Source organism: Phyllobates terribilis, unplaced genomic scaffold (genome assembly GCF_046119375.1).
Source record: "Phyllobates terribilis strain yellow unplaced genomic scaffold, ASM4611937v1 Scaffold_7__3_contigs__length_470593459, whole genome shotgun sequence".
Lineage (NCBI taxonomy): Eukaryota > Metazoa > Chordata > Amphibia > Anura > Dendrobatidae > Phyllobates > Phyllobates terribilis.
In genome coordinates, this window is record NW_027362767.1 from 135,777,818 (window position 1) to 135,801,560 (window position 23,743).

Sequence of the window (23,743 nt, forward strand, 5' to 3'; positions counted from 1 at the left end):
ATGGAGCCACTTCTTCAGTATTATTCTATCAGCCCGATTTTACTGCTGATACTGTTGTGTAGGTAATATCGGATCCCATGGTGGGCGGTGTGGCCTAATAATAGGGCGCTGGTGGGTATGACGAGGAATTTGTAAGGGGGTGTAGCTAATGTTTTTAGAGTGAGCAAATATCTCTATAAGTGACACACAGACCCAGTAAAAGACACAGACGGCACTTCATAGCAAATGTTTTATATTTTATTTACCATGGATAGAGTGACTGCGCCTGGATGAGACCGGGCGCCGCGTCACCAGCATTCTGTCTATATAGAAAGAGTAAAAAATAGCTCGATCGGATAAGGATATCTTTGTTATAAAATATAAAAAAATACGTTGAAGGAAGATACATATCATAATAAAATAAAAGGAGATGAACAATTTACCATCGACACGTCGGCCGAGGAGAGCTATGGAGACGACATGACAACAGGCTACATTCTGCAAGACAAATATGGCGGATTTCTACACCGCAAAGTCTCCAAGACTGGGATCAGTCCGAATTACGACTTTGCAACCGTGCGGTGGGAGAGGTAAGCTTTCTTGGTCCTAAACGCTTTCAAACCCTGCTTCCTGGACTAGGTATAGAGACAACCCCTCTTGCCATAGACTAGCCGGCAGTGGACGACGGCTGAGGACTGGAACTGGTGGTGCCATCACAATGACTGATGTAAGGGCTAGAAAGTAATCTGCACTAGCGGCGGACAGCCGTCCACTTCTGGGACATGGTAGAAAAGGTCAAAGGCGCACCTAGAAGCGAGAGTGCCCCTCAGTAGAAATCATGGTGAAGCTCCTTCCATTAAGAGGATAATGCCCTTTTAACAGCAGGGTGAGGACCACACAGAGCTACCCACAGAGCATTCAATCATGACCATCTCTTTGGCTTCGTACAATATCGGATGAATGACCTTTCCACCAATTTCTCAATCATCTCCCTAATATGGCCAATGAAATGGACGGCCTCTTGTAGGTGCCATAAGGTCGCTCGCTACATGCAAAAACACATGCAAAACTCCCTGATTCTGACTGGTCCCTAAAAATAGACTGATGGACAAGACAGTCTTCTGTAACCTCTAGATGTCTGACCATTAGCGAAATATGACCCACAGAGGGCGCTATGGACAAACATGAAATTAAAGCCCAATGTGCACATCAGTGCTATAGGTCTGCTTTTAATATGGAGAATGGATGATCACAGCACGTTTGGTGAGTCCGATCTGTGTCACGTAGTTGGAGGGGGATCAGCATCTTTGGATCTACTTAGAATATGGCAGTGGTAATAAATGCCAGTGCCCCTGCTATAATTATTACACAGGATCAATCAAACATTATCACATTCTGAATTTATATAAAATATATCTGGTATCTGCTCAGTAACATTGTTGGCTAAATCAATATGTACTGTATATTTACTAACGACCAATGACATCACTGAGAAAGCTGCCAATCCATTCAATGGCGAGTGATGACATCACTGAGAATGCTGCTACACTAGAAAGTGATGACATCACTGATAATGTAGCCTATCCATTCATTATAGAGTGATGACATCACTGAGAATGTAGGCTATACGTTCACTATAGAGTGATGACATCACTGAGTATGCAGCCTATCCATTATAGAGAGATGACATCACTGAGTATGCTGCCTATCCATTATAGAGTGATGACATCACTGATAAATGTAGCCTATCCATTCACTATAGAGTGATGACATCACTGAGAATGTAGGCTATCCGTTCACTATAGAGTGATGACATCACTGAGTATGCAGCCTATCCGTTCACTATAGAGTGATGACATCACTGAGTATGCAGCCTATCCGTTCACTATAGAGTGATGACATCACTGAGTATGCAGCCTATCCGTTCACTATAGAGTGATGACATCACTGAGTATGCAGCCTATCCGTTCACTATAGAGTGATGACATCACTGAGCATGCAACCTATCCGTTCACTATAGAGTGATGACATCACTGAGCATGCAGCCTATCCGTTCACTATAGAGTGATGACATCACTGAGTATGCAGCCTATCCGCTCACTATAGAGTGATGACATCACTGAGTATGCAGCCTATCCGTTCACTATAGAGTGATGACATCACTGAGTATGCAGCCTATCCGTTCACTATAGAGTGATGACATCACTGAGTATGCAGCCTATCCGTTCACTATAGAGTGATGACATCACTGAGTATGCAGCCTATCCGCTCACTATAGAGTGATGACATCACTGAGTATGCAGCCTATCCGTTCACTATAGAGTGATGACATCACTGAGTATGCAGCCTATCCGTTCACTATAGAGTGATGACATCACTGAGTATGCAGCCTATCCGCTCACTATAGAGTGATGACATCACTGAGTATGCAGCCTATCCGTTCACTATAGAGTGATGACATCACTGAGTATGCAGCCTATCCGCTCACTATAGAGTGATGACATCACTGAGTATGCAGCCTATCCGTTCACTATAGAGTGATGACATCACTGAGTATGCAGCCTATCCGTTCACTATAGAGTGATGACATCACTGAGCATGCAGCCTATCCGTTCACTATAGAGTGATGACATCACTGAGCATGCAGCCTATCCGTTCACTATAGAGTGATGACATCACTGAGCATGCAGCCTATCCGTTCACTATAGAGTGATGACATCACTGAGTATGCAGCCTATCCGTTCACTATAGAGTGATGACATCACTGAGTATGCAGCCTATCCGCTCACTATAGAGTGATGACATCACTGAGCATGCAGCCTATCCGTTCACTATAGAGTGATGACATCACTGAGCATGCAGCCTATCCGTTCACTATAGAGTGATGACATCACTGAGTATGCAGCCTATCCGTTCACTATAGAGTGATGACATCACTGAGCATGCAGCCTATCCGTTCACTATAGAGTGATGACATCACTTACAGCCTATCTGTTCCTGTGGCCTCTTGGAAACTTTACGTTCAGTTTCTTCTGCCTGTAGGAAGCAGATGCTAATGACTCAGGGTAATTTATTCCATAACCTCTGTAAGGAAGCTTGCATTTAGTCCCAATTACCTGTTGCTAATCCAGTTCCCAGGAATAAATTGATGCCCTTCATTCTAAAACCTGAAATGTTCCATTATTAGTGTAGAATTACAAAGTATCTGTAACAGGGGAAGAAGCAATACTGTTATGTATAAGGATGGACAGTACAGAGCAATGATCTGCAGAGAGGTCAACCACGTAATAATCTGCAGGATATACGGACAGTGATGAGGTTTGCAGAATATAATATTCTTTATATAAAGCGAAATCTATCAAATTAACACACTGATACATTCAATCCCCCATGTGATAACCCCTGGATGTTACCACCATCGACCACTAGAAGGGGCTGCTGTGCAACGACACAAAGCAACAGTCACTGACTGGGAGCTGTGTAAGTGGATATTTATGGGGGGTGGGCTGGTAAAATAGAGGAAGATTGGAGGATTTGACGGCTGCTTTTACGTACACAGTTATGGTCTTTCTGATATACACGTGTTTCCCCCTTCTGCACTCTCTAAAAATAATCAAGAGGAGAGATATTCAGCCACAATCGAAAAGTACAAAAAGAAAGAAAAATTGCTTTGTGAATTTATTGATAGATATTAAGAACTTTGGCACTCAATGAAACACTGTCGTCATGGCTGTCGGAGCACTGTCTTTCTGCCCCTGTGCGTCGGAAATCTGATTTCCCACATAAAATCCTAAAATATAAAAGGATTTGGCCCATTTTGGATACGTCTCCAATACCAGTCCCATCCCAAAGCCTCATTAAAGGCAACTTGAAATATTACTCATTATGTTACGATAGTGACAACATCAGTGCTGATTGCTTCATTGGAATCCATCATCAAGCCAGACCCCCTTTACATGGGAGCACGCTTAATATAATAAGCAGAGGATGATCCCATAGGAGCTTACGTGGCCCTAAGTTTTACCTGACCAGTCCTCGCTTTTTTATTGGTGCAGTTAGTTTTTCTTTAACACTTCATACCTTATTTTAAAGGGCTGTGCTCAAGTAACTCCCTTTAAATTATTACTGTCAGGTACACTGTGTAAAGACACATTAAACCATTTTCTGCTTTATATTATAATTCTTCCCTCACCAGACTTTTTAATTGTTAGAAAACTGTCATAGCGACAGTAATTTCTGCAGATATCTGCTGACTGGAAAGTTTAAGAAGGAAGCGGGTGCTCAGATTTTGATTGTTTTAAGCATAAATATACAAATATATTTTTGTTCTCTATTTTTCAATAGACAAGCCTGATTGTAGCTCCATTCCGTATTGAGCTAGTCTATAGCTGTAGAAAGGTACACAGTGATTTACATACCACACTCCGGCCGTCTATCGTCAATTCAACACAACCTGTTTGAACCGAAACTCGTATTTTATTGTGTATTTTGGTTGTGTTTGGTGCAAAAATATACTCAGAAGTGGTGAGCGCCCACGTATAGCGCAGGTAGATGTATGTTGCGCAGTGAGTAACGGATTATTTTCCGTCACCACCCCAAAGCTAATTGGGTACTGTTATGTACCACTTTTTGCGTCTCCTTTGACATATATATGCCAAGCACAGAAATTCAGTGTGTGAGAGCACAAGGAATCTCATGTCCTTAATAGCAAGACCAACTGACGTCAACCATCTGGGCTGTTGACTCAATACCTCTAGAGTGGGCCCAGGCATTACCCCTATGGGGGGCACTCGTGGTTGTGACAGTATTGGCCTTCAGTGTACAGGCACTTTGTAAGAAGAGGATGAGGCCAAGACTTCGGAAAGGGTTGAATCTGCTTGCATTGGCATTAGCCCCCATGGAAGTGCCGGGACATTGGAGGGCAGTGTTAGAAAAAAAAGGACACTAGTAGGAAAATCAGGGACAGTGTTGGCAGGAGGAAGTGGGATAGTAACCAGTCCTTCTCCGCTAAGCATCGCAGGTTACTTGGCAGTGAATAAGAAGGTGCATCATAGTGTCTGACCCTTCAAGCAGTTCCTCACGTTGAGCACCAACTGGCTTTCTACAAGACGGTTCTACTCAAGGTTAGCTGAGATTACATGATATTTAGGTAGCCAGGGTTCCCAACATCTCCTAAACAATCCTACTGACGGCACGCTACGACTTGGGAGGTCTATTATCCACAACACAAGCTTGGCCAATCAGCAGCTACTGGAGCTGGTGTGCGGTGTTGGAAAAGATGCCGAACTTATCCCCATGGGACTGTCCGAAAGGGGAGTTTGTGGAGTTCCAACTGCGACTCCGAGCGCCCGTGACTCCAATATGACAGAAAGAAGATGCTGCTGCTGCTGTCGAAGGGCGTCCACAATCAGGACAGGAAGAGTGTTGAAAGTGGAAGTTATCTGGTCCAGTTTGGTTTCTAGATTCCCAATCTGTTTTTCCAGATCTTCGCTGCGGTCATTGAGCTCAGTTATTAGATCATACATCACACTCTGCATCTGCACATGGGTAAAAAATAATGAAAATGTTAAATTTAATGGAAAATTGTCAGTGATTTGAGGTACAGAATAACATTGTGTGATATCTACCACAACACCAGGTGGTGGATTGTGAGCAGGAAAATGCATTTAGCTTCAACTAACCCATCCAATCTCAGCAAACACCAATAGGATGGAAAAGATATAACTTAGCCAGCGCCAACCTCAGTAGGAATTAGTGAATCCTCCTCCAGACTGTACCATAAGCCCCATAGATATACATAGGGCTAATGATGACGGTATAAATATTAACTTCTCATGCTACAAATCCAGGAATGACTAATATGTGTGCTACCATCCTGATCGGAAAATGAGTCTAATGCCTGTAAACCATGTTTGTAATTACTCTAGACGCGGGATGAAATTATGGAGAAACTTAGACATTTCTATGGCTGGATAGTGCAACTCAACAGGTTATGTGTTGTATACTTACCTTGGAGAGATCTACCAAGGTGTTGGCTTGGTCACTCAGCTTCCTTTGCTCCATCTTCACGCTCCGTAACCTGCAAAACAAACCAACTGTCAGGAAGTGGTCAATGACAAACTGATGCCATCGACTTGTAAAAATAGTTTGTGAACTGTCACTCGATTAGAGAGGATATTCATAGGTGGAGGAGTTCACAGAATTCTCAAACTTAAGCCAAAAAATTCCAGAGATTTATACTGTCCTTATGCCTTTTTGCTGTTTATCATGGTCTGTTCTTGGTGCAACAGTTTTTCATTTTTGCAATGCCAATGAAAAAAATGTGCTTATTCCCTTAACCTCATAATCTTGTAAGGACTGCCTACTTACTGGTGAATGGCCTGCAAGAACTTCCTCTGGTGCTTGCGGACTTTAGCATGGTCAATCTTCTTCAGTAGTTTTGTGTGCTTGTAAATCAGCCATGTTTCCCGGAGGACGTTCGCTGCTGCGTTCTTTATCTACAATATAATAGTGTGCAATGAATGTAGACAGGCCAGCGTTACCAGATCCAAATAGTGACCAAGTTGTCATACATCTTATCTACTATTGGTAGTCAATCAATCATGTCTATACCATTTCATTATCTCATCTAGACCATGCCACCAGCCGTCTTGTTTAAATCAGGTCATCATCCATCTTATCGACATCACGTCATCATCTGTCTCATGTACCCCAAGCCATCATTCATCTCTTCAACACAATCTTATCAACCGTCTCATCTACACTACATCATCATCTACATCATCTGCCTTATCTACACCACGCTATCATCCGTCTCATCTACACCACGCCATCATCCGTCTCATCTACACCACGTCATCATTTGTCTTATTGACACTATGCCACTATCCGTCTCATCTACATCATTTCATCATCCATCTCATCTACATACATTGCATCATCATCTCTAGATAGATATTATCATCTGCCTCATCTGCACCATATCATCATCCATCTAATCTACAGTACATGCACCATATCATCCATCTGATCTATACCATGTCATCATCTATTCAATCTTCATATATGCTATCATCTGCCTCATCTACGCTATGCCATTTTCCATCTCATAGACAGCACATCATTAGTCTTATCTACGCCAATTCATCATCCATCTCATATACAGCATGTCATCAACCATCAAATCTACACTACACCATCATCTGTCTCATCTACACCACATCATCACCCATCATCTACATCATATCATCATCGGTCTCATCTACACCGCGTAATTGTCACCATGTTTATCTCATCTACTGCACACCACAACCTATCTCCCGGAATCATCATCCATCTTGTCTACATTACGACATTGTCTCGCTCATCTACACCATAGCAACATCGATCTTGTCTGCCATGGCATCCACCGTAACTGTAACCCATGTACCCCTCTTTATCTACTCTATTAATCCTTTAAATAGTATCAGTTCAGTCGTAAAAAGACTGGTTAGTAGCATCGGTTCATTCTATGACCCTTATGTCACGGCCCCACTATCAGTATTTGGTCAGTATTCGGTCAGTATTTTTTCTCAGGAGTGGGAGCCAAAACCAGGAGTGGGTGATAAATGCAGAATTGGTGACTTGTTTCTATTATACCTTTTCTCTGATTGCTACTCACCTGGTTTTGGCTTCCACTCCTGAGAGAAAATACTGACCGAATACTGACCAAATACTGATAGTGGGGCCGTGACTTTACTGTCAGAGCGTGATATCAGACATTAGAGTTAATTAAGATATGAATTAAATATTGTGAGGCAGTGTAAACAGGTACGTGGATGCAACAGAACAGAGAAGGAAGACTCAGTGGTAACTTAACCAACAGATATTTATTTGATTAACACAGACATAGGTGGTACCTATGGCACAATATCAAAGGGTAAAGCAAACAGTGGAATTATAGTAAATTATTATATTGTGCAAATACAACAATTTGGCTATACTGGGTAATAAGACAATTCTATTAATGCACTATTGTTCTGTTATTACAAGTAAACAACCATTATCGTTAGTGGTGTCTTTGACCTAACATCTCCACCTGAAGTGCGTCACAGTACTATCGGGCCCGTTACCGTCTCTGTCATCCTCTGAGCAATAAGGACCATCGTACAGGCTCTAACAGGAGTCTATGACGCTTCGCCGTTAGGCCGCAAGTTCTGTATGATGAGTTACTTTGCACACCCGTCACGCTGGCCGTCTCCGTCCCTTGAAGCATGGCCCCAACTCCCCTTGTACTATACGTCTACACACGAAGCTAGACTCACACGAACATCCCTCTTCTGCGACCTGGTCATCTCTCTCGGCCCTGCCCTACTCACTGGGCTCAGATCTCCCGTCTCTGGTTCTGGTCACTCGACCCATGTTCTGGTTGCTTGGTCCTTCACTCGGGTCTGGTCACTCGGTTCCTCACTTGGGTCTGGTTACTTGGTTCCTCACTCGGGTGTGGTTACTCAATTCCTCATTTGTAATGGCAGCTGTAAGCCAACTCCGCTGCACCATATGTCTGACCTGCCACAGGTCCAGGCACCAACTACTCCTCTTCACTGCCCTACTGGGCCTTTTATAATTACTAACTGCGCCACAGCTATCACCTGACCTGGTGTCTCCTCCAATCTCTTCCCCAAGGGAACATGCACTTCACTTTTCAGTTCCTACTAATGTAATTATCTCTGCTTTCTCTTTTCCTATCATCTTTGATCAGCAGATGGCGGTGCTTGCTTGCAAACACTCAGGCATTAACTGTGTGAATCTTCTTACTTGTCCATGTCCTTACAGCAGCACTGCTGTATTATTTAGCAGAGGCTGCGAGCGGCCGATCCTTCAGGTGCTACCAGCAGAGAGCAGCAAAGCACTGACATCTGCATAAGAAGAAATGGATGATTACATTTGCTTCTGTCTATTCAATACAGCTTTTTTTGGCTTTTTGTGATTGTATCTTTTGTATAGCACATGGTACACTTCTGCATTGCTGTGTCATGTACTCCCAGAGCCTTCGCTCTCTTGTCTTACAGCATTAGAAGATTGCATGATTTCAGACTTGATGTGTATGACATCTTACAGCTGTTGCCCGGTTGCATGTGACCTGCAAAGAAATCCTGGAAATCAGCACTGGTTTCACAGGTAAGAGCAGGAGCTCTATTCACTGAATGCACTCAAATCCTTAGTAGATAAGAAAGTGAGATTTCCATCACTAATTGGTACTCTTCAGGTGTACTACCGCCATGGCTTATTGGAAAACCAACGAGCACTTATATGCCTTAAACATGTGTTACAATCTACATTTTATATCTATACCTAATTTCTGACATGTTAAAGAGTCTTTATCTTCTTACAGAAGTCCAAAATGTAACTATGATTGGGTATGGATTTTAAAAGTGTTTTTATGGGAAAGCAGTACAGGTTTTGCCTTCCATTTATGTCTGCATTTCTCCTGACCAGGAAATCTTGCAGTTGCATATAATGACCCCTCTATCTTGCTTGGCATTTTCTAGCTAGCTTACCCGTTTTGTTAGCTGTGTATCCATCATGAAGTTATGGACGTGCTTTTCAGCTTTGGTGAGCTCCAGCTTTCGAGCGACCACTGCCACCACTAAGGCAGTACAACCAGCACCCTGTAAAGAGACAATCGGTTAGGGAGACCTCTTTAATGCATTCGCCATTTTTCTTCATGGCTGAACTCAGCCCAACCCACCCAATTTTCTGCTTGCAAATTTCTGTCTTTTACTGACAACGAGAACTGCGGGTTTCACGTCCCGAGGGAGCCCTGCTCTATAACATTTCATTGTCTTGCCTTTGTAGCTGCTTGGACTAAAAGATTTTGCTGCCATTTCCATTTACAGAGGCCTATTTAGTCCCTCCAACACAGCATTTGTCCTACCGTATTACCATGCTAAGAAAAATGACGTGATATTTTCCACCGATTCTAGAAACACTAGCTTTAAGTCAGGGCAATATACAGTAAAGACCAAAAGTTTGGACACACCCACTCATTTAAAGAAATTTCTGTATTTTCATGACTATGAAAATTGTACATTCACACTGAAGGCATCAAAACTATGAAATAACACGTGGAATTATATACTTAACAAAAAAGTGTGAAACAACAGAAAATATGTCTTATATTCTAGGTTCTTCAAAGTAGCCACCTTTTGCTTTGATGACTGCTTTGCACACTCTTGGCATTCTCTTGATGAGCTTCAAGAGGTAGTCACCGGAAATGGTTTTCACTTCATAGGTGTGCCCTGTCAGGTTTAATAAGTGGGATTTCTTGCCTTATAAATGGGGTTGGGACCATCAGTTGTGTTGTGCAGAAGTCAGGTGGATACACAGCTGAGAGTCCTACTGAATAGACTGTTAGCTGCTTTTTTCTTGCCATAATACAAATTCTAAGTAAAGAAAAACGAGTGGCCATCATTACTTTAAGAAACGAAAGTCAGTAAGTCCGAAAAATTGGGCAAACTTTGAAAGTGTCCCCAAGAGCAGTTGCAAAAACCATCAAGCGCTACAAAGAAACTGGCTCACATGAGGACCGCCCCAGGAAAGGAAGACCAAGAGTCACCTCTGCTTCTGAGAATAAGTTTATCCGAGTCACCAGCCTCAGAAATCGCAGGTTAACAGCAGCTCAGATTAGAGACCAGGTCAATGTCACACAGAGTTCTAGCAGCAGACACATCTCTTCAACAACTGTTAAGAGGAGACTTTGCGCAGCAGGCCTTCATGGTAAAATAGCTGCTAGGAAATCACTGCTAAGGACAGGCAACAAGCAGAAGAGACTTGTTTGGGCTAAAGAACACAAGGAATGGACATTAGTCCAGTGGAAATCTGTGCTTTGGTCTGATGAGTCCAAATTTGAGATCTTTGGTTCCAACCACCGTGTCTTTGTGCGACGCAGAAAAGGTGAACGGATGGACTCTACATGCCTGGTTCCCACCGTGAAGCATGGAGGAGGAGGTGTGATGGTGTGGGGGTGCTTTGCTGGTGACACTGTTGGGGATTTATTCAAAATTGAAGGCATACTGAACCAGTATGGCTACCACAGCATCTTGCAGCGGCATGCTATTCCATCCGGTTTGCGTTTAGTTGGACCATCATTTATTTTTCAACAGGACAATGACCCCAAACACACCTCCAGGCTGTGTAAGGACTATTTGACCAAGAAGGAGAGTGATGGGGTGCTACGCCAGATGACCTGGCCTCCACAGTCACCAGACCTGAACCCAATCGAGATGGTTTGGGGTGAGCTGGACCGCAGAGTGAAGGTGTGGCACCCCAGAGGGTCTGGTTGCCACAGTGGTAGTAATACCATGTCTGGGAGCAAAACAGGGGTTTCCTGGCCAGGAACACATTACATGCAACACCTCCTGCTCCAGACCAGAAAGAGGAGGATCCGGCCCTTTATAACTGGGTCTGGAGGCGGGGTTAGTTCAGTCAGTGTGTGGAGTGAGATAGGACACGAAGGAGCAAGGAGCCAGGGACTGGAGCTGGAGTTAGCTCGTCCTGGCCAGTATACACAGAGAACCGGACACTGGAGTCCGAGGCTGTGGGACCCTTCAGGCCCAGCAGCAGATACCGCAGGGCAGAGGATTGCAGGTCTCCCGGCCCACAGAAGCCCGGAGTTTCAGCCACATGAAAGGACCAGTACCGCCACAGAGGAGCGAGGAATCCACAAGGTCCGAGTCGCCAGCCATACGGGTGAGCGCAGCACGTTACACTGAGGGACGTGGGCTACAACACGACTATAAGAGGGATAGCCAAAGAGTACAGTCAGAACGGCAGGCCTACAACTCCACCTGGCCAGGAGGATTCTAGGATTGCTCCCAGACTGACCAGGCCCTCATCCCTAGCAATTACTCCCTTTGGGGCCTATATAATGGCCACCAGTAAAGACCCGAGGACTGCACTGCAACGACTCCGTGTTATCATTACTGATCCCGGCACCATCACCACCATCATCCATACCCGCTGCCATGAAGCTCCACTCTTCCTGTGGTGAGTCACATCACCTTGCTGCACACACCATCAGCTTCAGTGGACTGCTCCGCAGCGGCGGTTCCCAATAACCGCATCCCACAGGTGGCGTAGTCGGACTATACATAAACTACCCTAGTTTGACCGCCCTTTGTAACGGACTGGGTCGCCGCCACGGTGACTACAACCCCCAGCATCTACAACGCCCGGCTCCGGGTACCCCCTTACGGCCCAGGGGGCAGGATTGCGTGCCCACTACCACCGGGTACTGCGTGCCTTCACAGACTGTGTCGCATACCGTGATGAAGATTTCCCGCCATTTGTTGAAGATTTCCCGCCATTTGTTGCCGTTTTCCCGCCATTGTCCGCCATTTTCGGGTCGCTGCGTGGGAAGAAGAGGGGCGTGATCGCTGAAAATGCGCAAAGTCCAAAGCCCCGCCCCACGCACTGACGCAGCGCCAGGTCCTGGAAGGAGCCACAGCGAACGCTGACATCAGACGCGTGCGACGCCAGGTCCTCGATGGAGATCATCGCCTGCGGAACTGCGGCCTACGGAAGGAAAGAGAAAGAAGGTAGGCCACGGTTCACTAGGGGGGAGGAAGACACCCGATATGGAGGAACTTCAACCACCGGCGCGGCCGCTGCCTCCGTAATGCCATTCTCCATGCCATATATACCGGGGGCGGCGTGGTTACCCCAATACTCAGGAGAGTCGCACACCCTGAGTGACTTCAAGGAGAGACTAAGCAGTTTATTTAAAGTATATCCCCTGTCCGAGGAGCAGAAAGTGAGCATCCTCATAGGCCAGTTGATTGGTGCAGCCCAGAGAGAAGAAAAATCCTGGTCAGCCAGAGAAAAAGGGACTGTAAAAGAGATACTGGCCCGCCTAAAGGACACTTTTGACACCCGTACTACAGCAGAGATAAAGATGAAGTTTTATGGGTGCAAGCAACAGGCACAGGACAGTGTACGGGACTATGCTTTAAACCTGCAGGAGGCGCTGAGGGCCATCAAACAGGTAGACCCTGACAGTGTGCGTGATGAAAACAGACTGTTAACTGAGAAGTTTATTGAGGGTTTACTGTCCAGCGCCCACCGAACCCAGCTGCGCATAATGGCTCTGCAAAACCCTGACTTGGACTTTGCTCAGTTTAAGGACAGGGCCATCCGGGCGCTATGAGAACCAGCACCAGGTGGCGCTACAGCTCACCGGCGCCCAGCTATCACCTACCACCAGGAGGTGGCACCCTTTTCCCCGGAGCCTGTAGGAGCTGATGCACAAACTCTGAACAGTGCCCCGTCAACGGACCTGCACCATCAGGTCCAAGAGCTAACTAAAAGTGTAGCTGCACTAACCAAAGCTGTGTAGTCCTTGCAGGTGTCTCCCAAAGGAAAGATCCGGAGGATGTCCCGTGGCGCCGACAGAAGAGGATTCCACCATCCAGAGGGAGGAACAGCGACCGCTACGACCAGGACGGACAACCCATCTGCCGCCGCTGCAACCATCCAGGACATTATGCAAGGTACTGTCATTTAAACGAGCAAAACCTGGGGCAGAGGGCCAACCCCCAGGCATAAGACCACCAGGCCCATCAAGCTGGCGAGACAAATATGTGGGAGGACGGCCGGTCATACCTGTCGTGCTGGACGGCTTTCCAATGAGTGCGTTGCTGGACACTGGGTCCCAGGTGACCACCATCCCCTACATTCTTTTCAAACGGTACTGGACTGACTCTGACATTACCCGCCGTCCAGATGAACATTTTAGCATTTATGCCAGCAATGGTCAACCCGTACCTCAGGTGGGGTTCAAAGAAGTGACCATAAAGGTTGGCAAAGTCGAACTGCCAGCACAAGGACTGATTATTGTCGACATTGATCGCTGAGAAAGTCATCCCATGATAACCTTAGGCACTAATGTCATTGAAAATTGTCTTGCAGAAATAATTGTCTTGTTACAGCAGGTTGCGGAGACTGCCAGTTCCAGCCAGCAGCGGGTTCTACAAAGAGAGATCAGAGCCCTGATGAAAAGACAACAGGTAGAACTGTCTGGTGGTGAGATTGGCAGTGTTAGGATGAGTGACCCATTCCCTATTGGCATGCCCCCAAGAAGTGAAATGCTGATATGGTGCCGGGCAGCCATCGGTCTAAGGGGTAGAGATTACTAGGCCCTGGTAGAGCCCGTCTACTCTGACAGTAGGCCCACCATTTTGACAGCCAGGGGGGTGGTTGATGTCCGCCATGGGAGAGTGCCAGTCCGCATCCTGAACATTGGGGAAAAAGAAGTCCATTTGCCCCGGTATGCCACCCTAGCCAAGCTATTCACTGTCAATCAAAATTCTATAAAGACAGTGGAACCCTTACCTCCATCCAAACAGGCGGAGGATAATGGCTCCAAGGGACAGATGGAGGACTGGTGCCAGAAGCTGCATGTGGGCACTGACTCCACCCCTCCACATCAAAAACAAGGAGTATACCGGGTGGTCCAGGAGTATGAGAGGATCTTCAGTAAACACCCACTCGACTTCGGGCAGGTAAAAGGAGTTCAACACCATATCCCCACGGGAGACCATCCACCCATTAAAGAAAGGTACCGGCCTGTACCGCCAGCACACTATCAAAATGCCAAGGGGATGTTGCGAGAGATGAAGGAGGCTGGGGTAATAAGAGACAGTTGTAGCCCCTGGGCAGCTCCATTAGTTCTTGTAAAGAAAAAGGATGGCACAATGAGAATGTGTGTAGACTACAGGCAAATTAACCGCATAACACATAAAGATGCATACCCGCTACCCAGGATAGAGGAGTCACTAGCTGCATTAAAATCTGCTAATTATTTCTCTACTTTGGATCTTACTAGTGGGTATTGGCAGGTTCCTGTAGCAGAGGCGGATAAGGAAAAGACCGCATTCACCACCCCAATGGGCCTCAGCGAGTTCAACTGCATGCCATTCGGGCTCTTCAACGCCCCAGGAACCTTCCTGCGGTTGATGGAGTGCTGTCTAGGACATAAGAATTTCGAGACAGTCCTCCTGTACCTGGATGACGTCATAATATACTCCAAGACATATGAGGATCATCTGAAGCACCTGGCGGAAGTGTTTGAAGCCCTGGCTGGCTTTGGCCTGAAGGTGAAGCCATCAAAGTGCCACCTGCTGAAGCTCAAAGTACAGTACTTAGGACATGTGGTAAGCGCTGACGGTATAGCACCAGACCCCGACAAGATCACCGTAATCAAGGACTGGCCGAGACCTTCCACCATTAAAGAAGTGCGGCAGTTCCTCGGGTTGGTAGGCTACTACCGAAGGTTTATACCAGGCTTCACCAAGATGGCAGCACCCATGCAGGACCTCCTGATAGGCCAGTCCAGGAAGGCCAAGAACCAGAAGCTGCCATTCAGATGGGACAAGCTGGAAGATGAGTCCTTCACCAGGCTGAAGATGGCTCTCACAGGAGACGAGGTCCTGGCCTACCCTGATTACGGACAGCCCTTCATCTTTCACACGGACGCGAGCAACGTGGGACTAGGAGCAGTGCTGTCCCAGATCCAGCAAGGCAGAGAAAGGGTGATAGCCTACACCAGCAGGAAGCTCCGGCCCACAGAAAGAAACCCAGAAAACTACAGCTCCTTCAAGTTGGAGTTCCTTGCCATCGTCTGGGCTGTGACTGAGCGCTTCAAACATTATCTCGCCTCCTCCAAATTCACTGTGTACATGGATAATAACCCGCTGACACACCTGGACACTGCAAAACTTGGTGCCCTGGAACAAAGATGAATGGCCCGACTGTTTAATTACGAGTTCACCATCAAGTACCGAGCTGGGCACAAGAATGCAAACGCAGATGCGCTGTCCAGAATGCCTAACTTGCCAGACGGAGGAGAAGACCCCGAGGAGCTGGAAGAGATAGAAATCCCCGCGTTCCACCGTCATGGGATAAAGCAGTGCTTGTGTGAAGAACAGGTGATCTGCCAACAGAGAAGCCATGTTCAATCCATTGCCCCACCATGGATGGGCAGAAACACAAGACAGTGACCCGGCTGTTCGCCTAGTCAAAGAGTTGCTGACACAAGCTGACTCATACCCTGATTCAGATGCTCCAGAAGAGACCAAACAGCAGTGGAAAGAAAAGAGCAAGCTGTTCATCTATGAAGGGAAGCTGTGTCGAAGAACTGTCAACTCCCGGACACATGAGCTGGTCTGGCAGGTGGTAGTCCCGAGGCAGGATGCATCTATGGTCTTGGAAGCGTACCACGATGGAGCAGGACACTTCGGATGGAAGAAGCTGGAAGTCCTGCTACGTGAACGGTTCTATTGGGCTGGCATGAGGAAAGCAATCAAGAGGTGGTGTCGAGAGTGCGGACCATGCAACCTGAGAAGAAAAGACCGTGACAGCCAGAGGGCTCCCCTGCAACCCATCATCACCAAGCAACCCCTCGAACTGGTAGCCCTGGACCATCCCCGAGCAGGTCAGGCTATATCTACGCTCTCACCATCGTAGACCACTACTCCCGGTTCCTGGTAGTAGTGCCAGTCAAGGACCAAACGGCTCAGACAGCAGCCAGAGCTTTCCAACAGCACTTCTGCCGCCCGCATGGTTACCCAGAACGTGTGCTAACTGACCAAGGTCCGGCCTTTGAAGCAGAAGTATTCCAGGAATTCTGCAACCTGTATGGCTGCAAGAAGATCAGGACAACGCCTTATCACCCCCAGACCAACGGGATGTGTGAAAAGATGAATCAGGTGGTGATAGACCTACTGAAGACGTTGCCCCTGGAGGAATGCAGCCTGAGGCCAGAAAAGTTGCCAGACCTGGTGGATCTCTACAACCACATCCCAGTGAACTCCACCAACTGCACACCTGCTTACCTGATGAGAGCAAGACCTGGTAAGCTGCCCATCGACCTGGATATGGGAGTCCTAACACCAGAGACCGTCCCACCAGATGCAGATTGGGATACTGAGCGGCAGCAGCAATACCGCAAGGTACAGGAAACTGTTGAAAGAAGTCTGTCCCAAGCAAGAGAAAGGCAAGAGAGGACTTACAATCAACATGCACCTGCTGCCCCCTTGTCACCTGGAGAGCAAGTCCTCAAGAGAAAAAGGCGACTCCATAAGTTGGATGACCAGTGGGAAAAAGAGCCGTACACCATTCTACCATCAAGTCATGATAACACCAAGGTGTACCTCATAAGTAAGGATGGAGGAGAAACGACAGCAACAGTTTCCAGAGACCACCTGAAGAAATGTTCCGAGCAGCTACAGCATGCTGAAGAAGACCAAGATATCCCTCAACCCGCAGAGGAAGTGGAAGAAATGGTCAGCACAGTACTCGAAGAATTTCCCCGGTCATGGACGCAAGTGAATAATGCCATTGTTGTGCCAGTCCTTACATTTCTCCAACCAGCCCCTCAGGGAGCTGTAGAAGTCCCAGTAGAGTTGGAAGAACCATTGGCCCCGGAGACAGAAGATTCCTCATCAGCAGACCAGGAGAATCTACCCTCTGCTAGTAGCGAACCTGTCGTACCCACGGTAAGCCAAAGGATCCGTAGGAATCTGCCCAGCCTACCAGAGGTACCTTCACACATCTGTATTGAGGTGAACATTGAGCCCACCACACCAGGGGTAAATACAGGGGACCAAGGTAGAACACAGACAGACAGTGTGTTACGTAGGTCTACCAGAATCACCAGAGGTCAGATCCCTGCTCGATGGAGAATTTGAAATGTAAAATATAACTGAAATGTTAGTATGTGTGTATTAAATATGTTTTTCCAGTTACCCGACAGGGTCCAAAAAGACTTTCAGGTTATGGACAAAGGATAACCAAAAACTTTGCCTGTATATAGTTGCACCTGTAAAAAGTGCCCCTTTGTGCCAGACCACAGAACAAAAACCTGTGGAGGTGGCTGAAGACGTGGTCCAACATCCGGATCATCAATGCCCTGTAGCCACCCAAGGGCCTCCGTGGAGGGTTTGGGACGGGTCCCTCAAGAAGTGCACCTTGTTGGGTGAAATGGACACCTGGTTACGGATGATACCGTGACCTAAAAAGACAGTAATGCCTGTAAATATGTTCATGTATTGTTATTGCTATTGTGTATTGTTATCTGTTATATTTTTGCAAAATATGCTCAGTCCTGGAGTACTGAAATTTACTAGGGGGGAATGTGGCACCCCAGAGGGTCTGGTTGCCACAGTGGTAGTAATACCATGTCTGGGAGCAAAACAGGGGTTTCCTGGCCAGGAACACATTACATGCAACACCTCCTGCTCCAGACCAGAAAGGGGAGGATCCGGCCCTTTATAACTGGGTCTGGAGGCGGGGTTAGTTCAGTCAGTGTGTAGAGTGAGATAGGACACGAAGGAGCAAGGAGCCAGGGACTGGAGCTGGAGTTAGCTCGTCCTGGCCAGTATACACAGAGAACCGGACACCGGAGTCCGAGGCTGTGGGACCCTTCAGACCCAGCAACAGATACCGCAGGGCAGGGGATTGCAGGTCTCCAGGCCCACAGAAGCCCGGAGGCTCAGCCACATGAAAGGACCAGTACCGCCACAGAGGAGCGAGGAATCCACAAGGTCCGAGTCGCCAGCCATACGGGTCAGCGCAGCACGTTACACTCAGGGACGTGGGTTACAACACGACTATAAGCGGGATAGCCAAAGAGTACAGTCAGAACGGCAGGCCTACAACTCCACCTGGCCAGGAGGGTTCTAGGATTGCTCCCAGACTGACCAGGCCCTCATCCCTAGCAAGTAATCCCGTTGGGGCCTATATAATTGCCACCAGTAAAGACCCGAGGACTGCACTGCAACGACTCCGTGTTATCATTACTGATCCCGGCACCATCACCACCATCATCCATACCCGCTGCCCTGAAGCTCCACTCTTCCTGTGGGGAGTCACATCACCTTGCTGCACACACCATCAGCTTCAGTGGACTGCTCCGCAGCGGCGGTTCCCAATAACCGCATCCCACAGGTGGCGTAGTCGGACTATACATAAACTACCCTGGTTTGACCGCCCTGGGTCACGGACTGGGTCGCCGCCACGGTGACTACAACCCCCAGCATCTACAAGGCCTGGCTCCGGGTACCCCCGCACGGCCCAGGGGGCGCGTCAAAGGCAAAAGGGCCAACAAGTGCTAAGCATCTCTGGGAACTCCTTCAAGATTGTTGGAAGACTTTCCGGTGACTACCTCTTGAAGCTCATCAAGAGAATGCCAAGAGTGTGCAAAGCAGTCATCAAAGCAAAAGGTGGCTATTTTGAAGAACCTAGAATATAAGACATATTTTCAGTAAATTTTATGTTAAGTATATAATTCCACATGTGTTAATTCATAGTTTTGATGCCTTCAGTGTGAATGTACAATTGTCATAGTCATGAAAATACAGAAAAATCTTTAAATGAGAAGGTGTGTCCAAACTTTTGGTCTGTACTGTATGTCATCTAGAGTTAAACAAAAAAATTAGCAGGACCCTGGTGCAGCGGTGTTGTTGGTAGTCCAGATCCTTACGAACCTTCGTCTACCCATCAAAATCCAAGCTGCCTCTTCTGAATAGTAGACCAGACACAACATCATCATTGTGACACATCCTTGACATTGCATGATGCTGGCAGGTAGGAGAAGGTTAGCAGGGCTTTTGTCTAGCAGCCACAGACTACCGAAGTAGCAAATGTATTTACTCAACTCTAATGACATGATGTAATTTATCTTGGCAATCCACCATATTTACATAACAATATTTATAAAAAATTGAACTCAATCACCAAGTTTCATTCTATTTGTAAGAAATTCAGTAGGTCCAAATTGCCTAAGGTATAAATATATTTAGAGACAGTCACTTCTTAAGACGGCCTTACACATTAGCTAGAAGTAGGTCGATGATCGCTGAGCAATCGTCTGATAAGCAATTACATTACGTTAATAAACATTTTAGTCTCTCACAGTTGTTTAAATTGGCCATACAGTATCAATGACACTGGGCAAAGGATAAACTATATTTCTGGGAACGTTCTTTCACGTAAAGGATTGTATAACAAAAATGTTAAACTTTGCCCACTTTCGATCGTTTCATCAGTTGTCGATAGCTATTGTTTGTTGTTAAAATCCCTCTCAGTCAACTGCTTTGGATAAAATATTATGCCCTGATCAATCTCAGAAGTTGGGCACCTTCACGTTTGGATCGTCCATACAGACCATAATACTCGAAGATTGGGTCTACTGCCCAAACTAGAAGAGCTCACAAATAGATGGAGGTAGGAAAGTGAGAAAAAACGCAATTACCCTGCCCAATAGGTAGAAGACCTCTATAGTTCCTTGGGCATTTTGGGCATTTCTGATCTCTCATATCCTCCCTGTCTCACAACCCTAAACAGCTATTTACACTTTCAATTCTCTCCTCTGTCCCCCAGCACCTCCTCCCTCTCCTTTCATCTCAGCTGAAGACTTTGCCTCATTCTTCAAGCAGAAGATTGACAACATCAGAGAAAGCTTTAGCCTACAGTCCCCACAGCCCCTTCTCATAGCTACTCAGCCCTCTTCTTCCAAAACCAGCTTCTCTGTAATTACAGAAGATAAACTTTGCTCTCTACTCTCCAGATCACTTCTTGCCACCTATGCACTTGACCCGATCTCGTCCCATGTCATCACAAACCTCACTACAGTTGTCATCCCAACCCTAACCCATGTCTTCAACTTATCACTAAAAACTGGTGCCTTCCCCTCATGCTTTAACTCCTTTCTGACATTGTGCGTAATAACATGTCCCTGTGCCCTGGGCCTTATGGACAAGGTGCATACTATTACACGGGCTGTGCGAGTGCGATCACCGCCGGGTGTCAGCTGATTCTGACAGCTGACACCCGGCACTCAGTACCAGGAGCTGTGCCTGCACCACTCCCGGTACTTTAACCCATTTAGCGAGTGAGCAGAGGGACAGAAGCCCCTCTGCTCTTGGATCGGAGACCCCGCGCTAACCCGATCGTTGCCATGGTGACCTGATGTCATGTCATGACGACATCCGGGTCACCAGGCACCAGCAAGTTACTTTGATCATGCGCAGTACATGATCAAAATAACTTGTGTCTGCAGCACTGACAGGTTATAATGTATAGCAGTGATCCTGCACTGCTATACATTATAACTGCGATCAGGCTGCAGAAAGTAAAAGTCCCATCGTGGGACTAAGTAAAAAAGTGAAAAAAAAAGTTGTAAAAATATTTTTTTAAAAATAATAATAAAAAAAATATATACATTGTACCCATAAATAAATATTATTATGAAAAAACAAAATAACAAACAATAAAAGTACACATATTTGGTATCACCACGTCCGGAACGACCTGACCTATAAAACTGTTCCACTAGTTAGCCCCGTTAGTGAACACGGTAAAAAATAAAAAAACAAAGCAAAAACTGGTGCTTTATCATCATACAGTTGAACAAAAAGTGGAATAAAACGCGATCAAAAAGATGAATGTAAATAAAAACGTCATCTTTTCCCACAGAAAACAAGCCACCATATCGCTCCATCAGCTGAAAAATAAAAAAGTTATAGCTCTCAGAATAAAGCGATGCAAAAAAAATATTTTTTCTATAAAATAGTTTTTATTGTGTAAAAGTGCCAAAACATAAAAAACCAAAATAAATGTAGTATCACTGGAAACGTACTGACCCGAAGAATAAAGCTGCCTTATCAATTTTACCACACACGGAATGGCCTAAAAAAAAAAAAAAAAAAATCCTGAATTGTTAGTTTTTGTTTATTCTGCCTCTAAAAAATCGGAATAGAAGGCGATCAAAAAATGTCACGTGCCCGAAAATAGTACCAATAACAACAACAACTTGTCCCTCAAAAACAAGCCCTCACATGACTCTGTCGGCAGAAATATGGAAAACTGATACCTCTCAAAATATGGCGATGCAAAAAGCAGTCTGTGCAACAACAAAAAAGGGTTTTTTAGTGTGTGACAGCTGCCAAACATAAAATCCCGATATAAATCTGGTATCTCTGTAATTGCACTGACCCGAAGAATAAAGTCATCTAATCACTTACACCGCACAAGGAACGACGTAAAAATAAATAAAAACAATTCTTCACCTGCTGCTGATTTGTTCATTCTGCCTCCCAAAGATCGCAGTAAGGCTTGGCTCACATCTATTCTGCGCTGAGCGCTGACACCGGGGTTTCCGTGTAAATCTCTGAAATACATCATTGAGACGGAACCCCTGGCAGAAAATTCATTGTAATGAGGCAGATGGAGGCACTGTGGATGCTGTCTGGCCTGTGATCCCATGGTGTCCGTCTTTTTATTAGGCGTGCATAAAAGTGCAGTCAGCCACAGTTTTGTGAATCTCTGAAAAAAAGGACACCGTCTGGCTAAACAGAGGCCAGACAGAGTCTAGAGTAACTCTGCTGTCTCATTATAGTGAATGGATCCCTCGGGATAGGGTTAGGGTTGTGTTAGGGTTAGAGTTGTGTTAGGGTTAGAATTAGGGTTGTGTTGGGGTTAGGGTTGTGTTAGGATTAAGGTTGTGTTAGGATTAGGGTTGTGTTAGGGTTAGGGTTGTGTTGGGGTTAGGATTAGGGTTACGGTTAAGGTTGTGTTAGGTTTAGGGTTGTGTTAGGATTAGGATTGTGTTGGAGTTAGTGTTGTGTTAGGGTTGTGGTAGGGTTAGGATTAGGGTTACGGTTAGTATTAGGGTTGTGTTAGGGTTAGGGTTGTGTTAGGGTTGGGGTTGGGATTTTTTCAAAAGTAAAGAAAAAAAATGATGACGATATGGTGACTAGTGACAAAATTTTGCGTTCAAAAAGTCATACAGTGCTCCTTCCCTTCTGAACCCTGCCGTGCATTCAAACAGTGTTTTTTCCCCACATCTGGGGTATCGGTGTACTCAGGAGAAATTGCACAACAATTTTTGGGGTCCATTTTTTCCTGTTACCCTTGCGAAAGTAAAAAAAATTGGGTCTAAAGTAAAATTTTGGGAAAAAAAAGTTAATTGTTCATTGTTTTCTTCCACATTCCAAAAATTCCTGTGAAGCACCTGAAGGGTTAATAAACTTCTTGAATGTGGTTTTGAGCAGCTTGAGGGGTCCAGTTTTTAGAATGGTGTCACTTTTGGGTATTTTCTGTCATAAAGGCCTCTCAAAGTCACTTCAAATGTGATGTGGTTCCTAAAAAAAATGGTTTTGTAAATTTTGTTGGAAAAATTCATTTTGCTGGTCAACTTTTAACCCTTATAACTTCCTAACAAAAAAAAAATTGGTTCCAAAATTCTGCTGATGTAAAGTAGACATGTGGGAAATGTTATTTATTAACTATTTTGGGTGACATATCTTTCTGATTTAAGGGCATGGAAATTCAAAGTTTGAAAATTGCAAAATTTTAGCCAAATTTCAGATTTTTTCACAAATAAACACAAGTCATATCAAATTAATTTTACCACTATCATGAAGTACAATATGTCACGAAAAAACAAACTCAGAATCAGTGGGATCTGTTGAAGCGTTCCAGAGTTATTACCTCATAAAGTGACACTTGTCAGAATTTTAAAAATTGACCTGGTCATTAATGTGCAAACAACCTTCGGGGGTAAAGGGGTTACACATGCCTCGATCACACCCATCCTCAAAAAGCCCTCCCTTGACCCATGCTCTCTTTCTAGCTATCGCCCCATATCACTTCTCCTCTATGTCTCAAAACTACTGGAACACCATGTCCATCTTGAACTGTCCTCCCACCTCTCCTCCTGCTCCCT

The 23,743-nt window shown here is 45.7% G+C and overlaps 1 protein-coding gene across 1 annotated transcript in view; it reads right to left on the bottom strand.

The window, feature by feature from the left end:
• Positions 1-215: 215 nt before the first annotated feature.
• KCNN3 (potassium calcium-activated channel subfamily N member 3) overlaps positions 216-23,743 on the bottom strand; it is a 154,583-nt gene continuing 131,055 nt past the window's right edge. Inside the window, exons 6-9 of the mRNA XM_073639236.1 lie at positions 9,519-9,629; positions 6,349-6,476; positions 5,989-6,058; positions 216-5,516 (exon numbers count right to left, since the gene is read on the bottom strand). Of these exons, the coding sequence (XP_073495337.1) occupies positions 5,220-5,516; positions 5,989-6,058; positions 6,349-6,476; positions 9,519-9,629 (606 nt within the window). The 3' untranslated portion in view covers positions 216-5,219. The remainder of the gene's footprint in view (positions 5,517-5,988; positions 6,059-6,348; positions 6,477-9,518; positions 9,630-23,743) is intronic.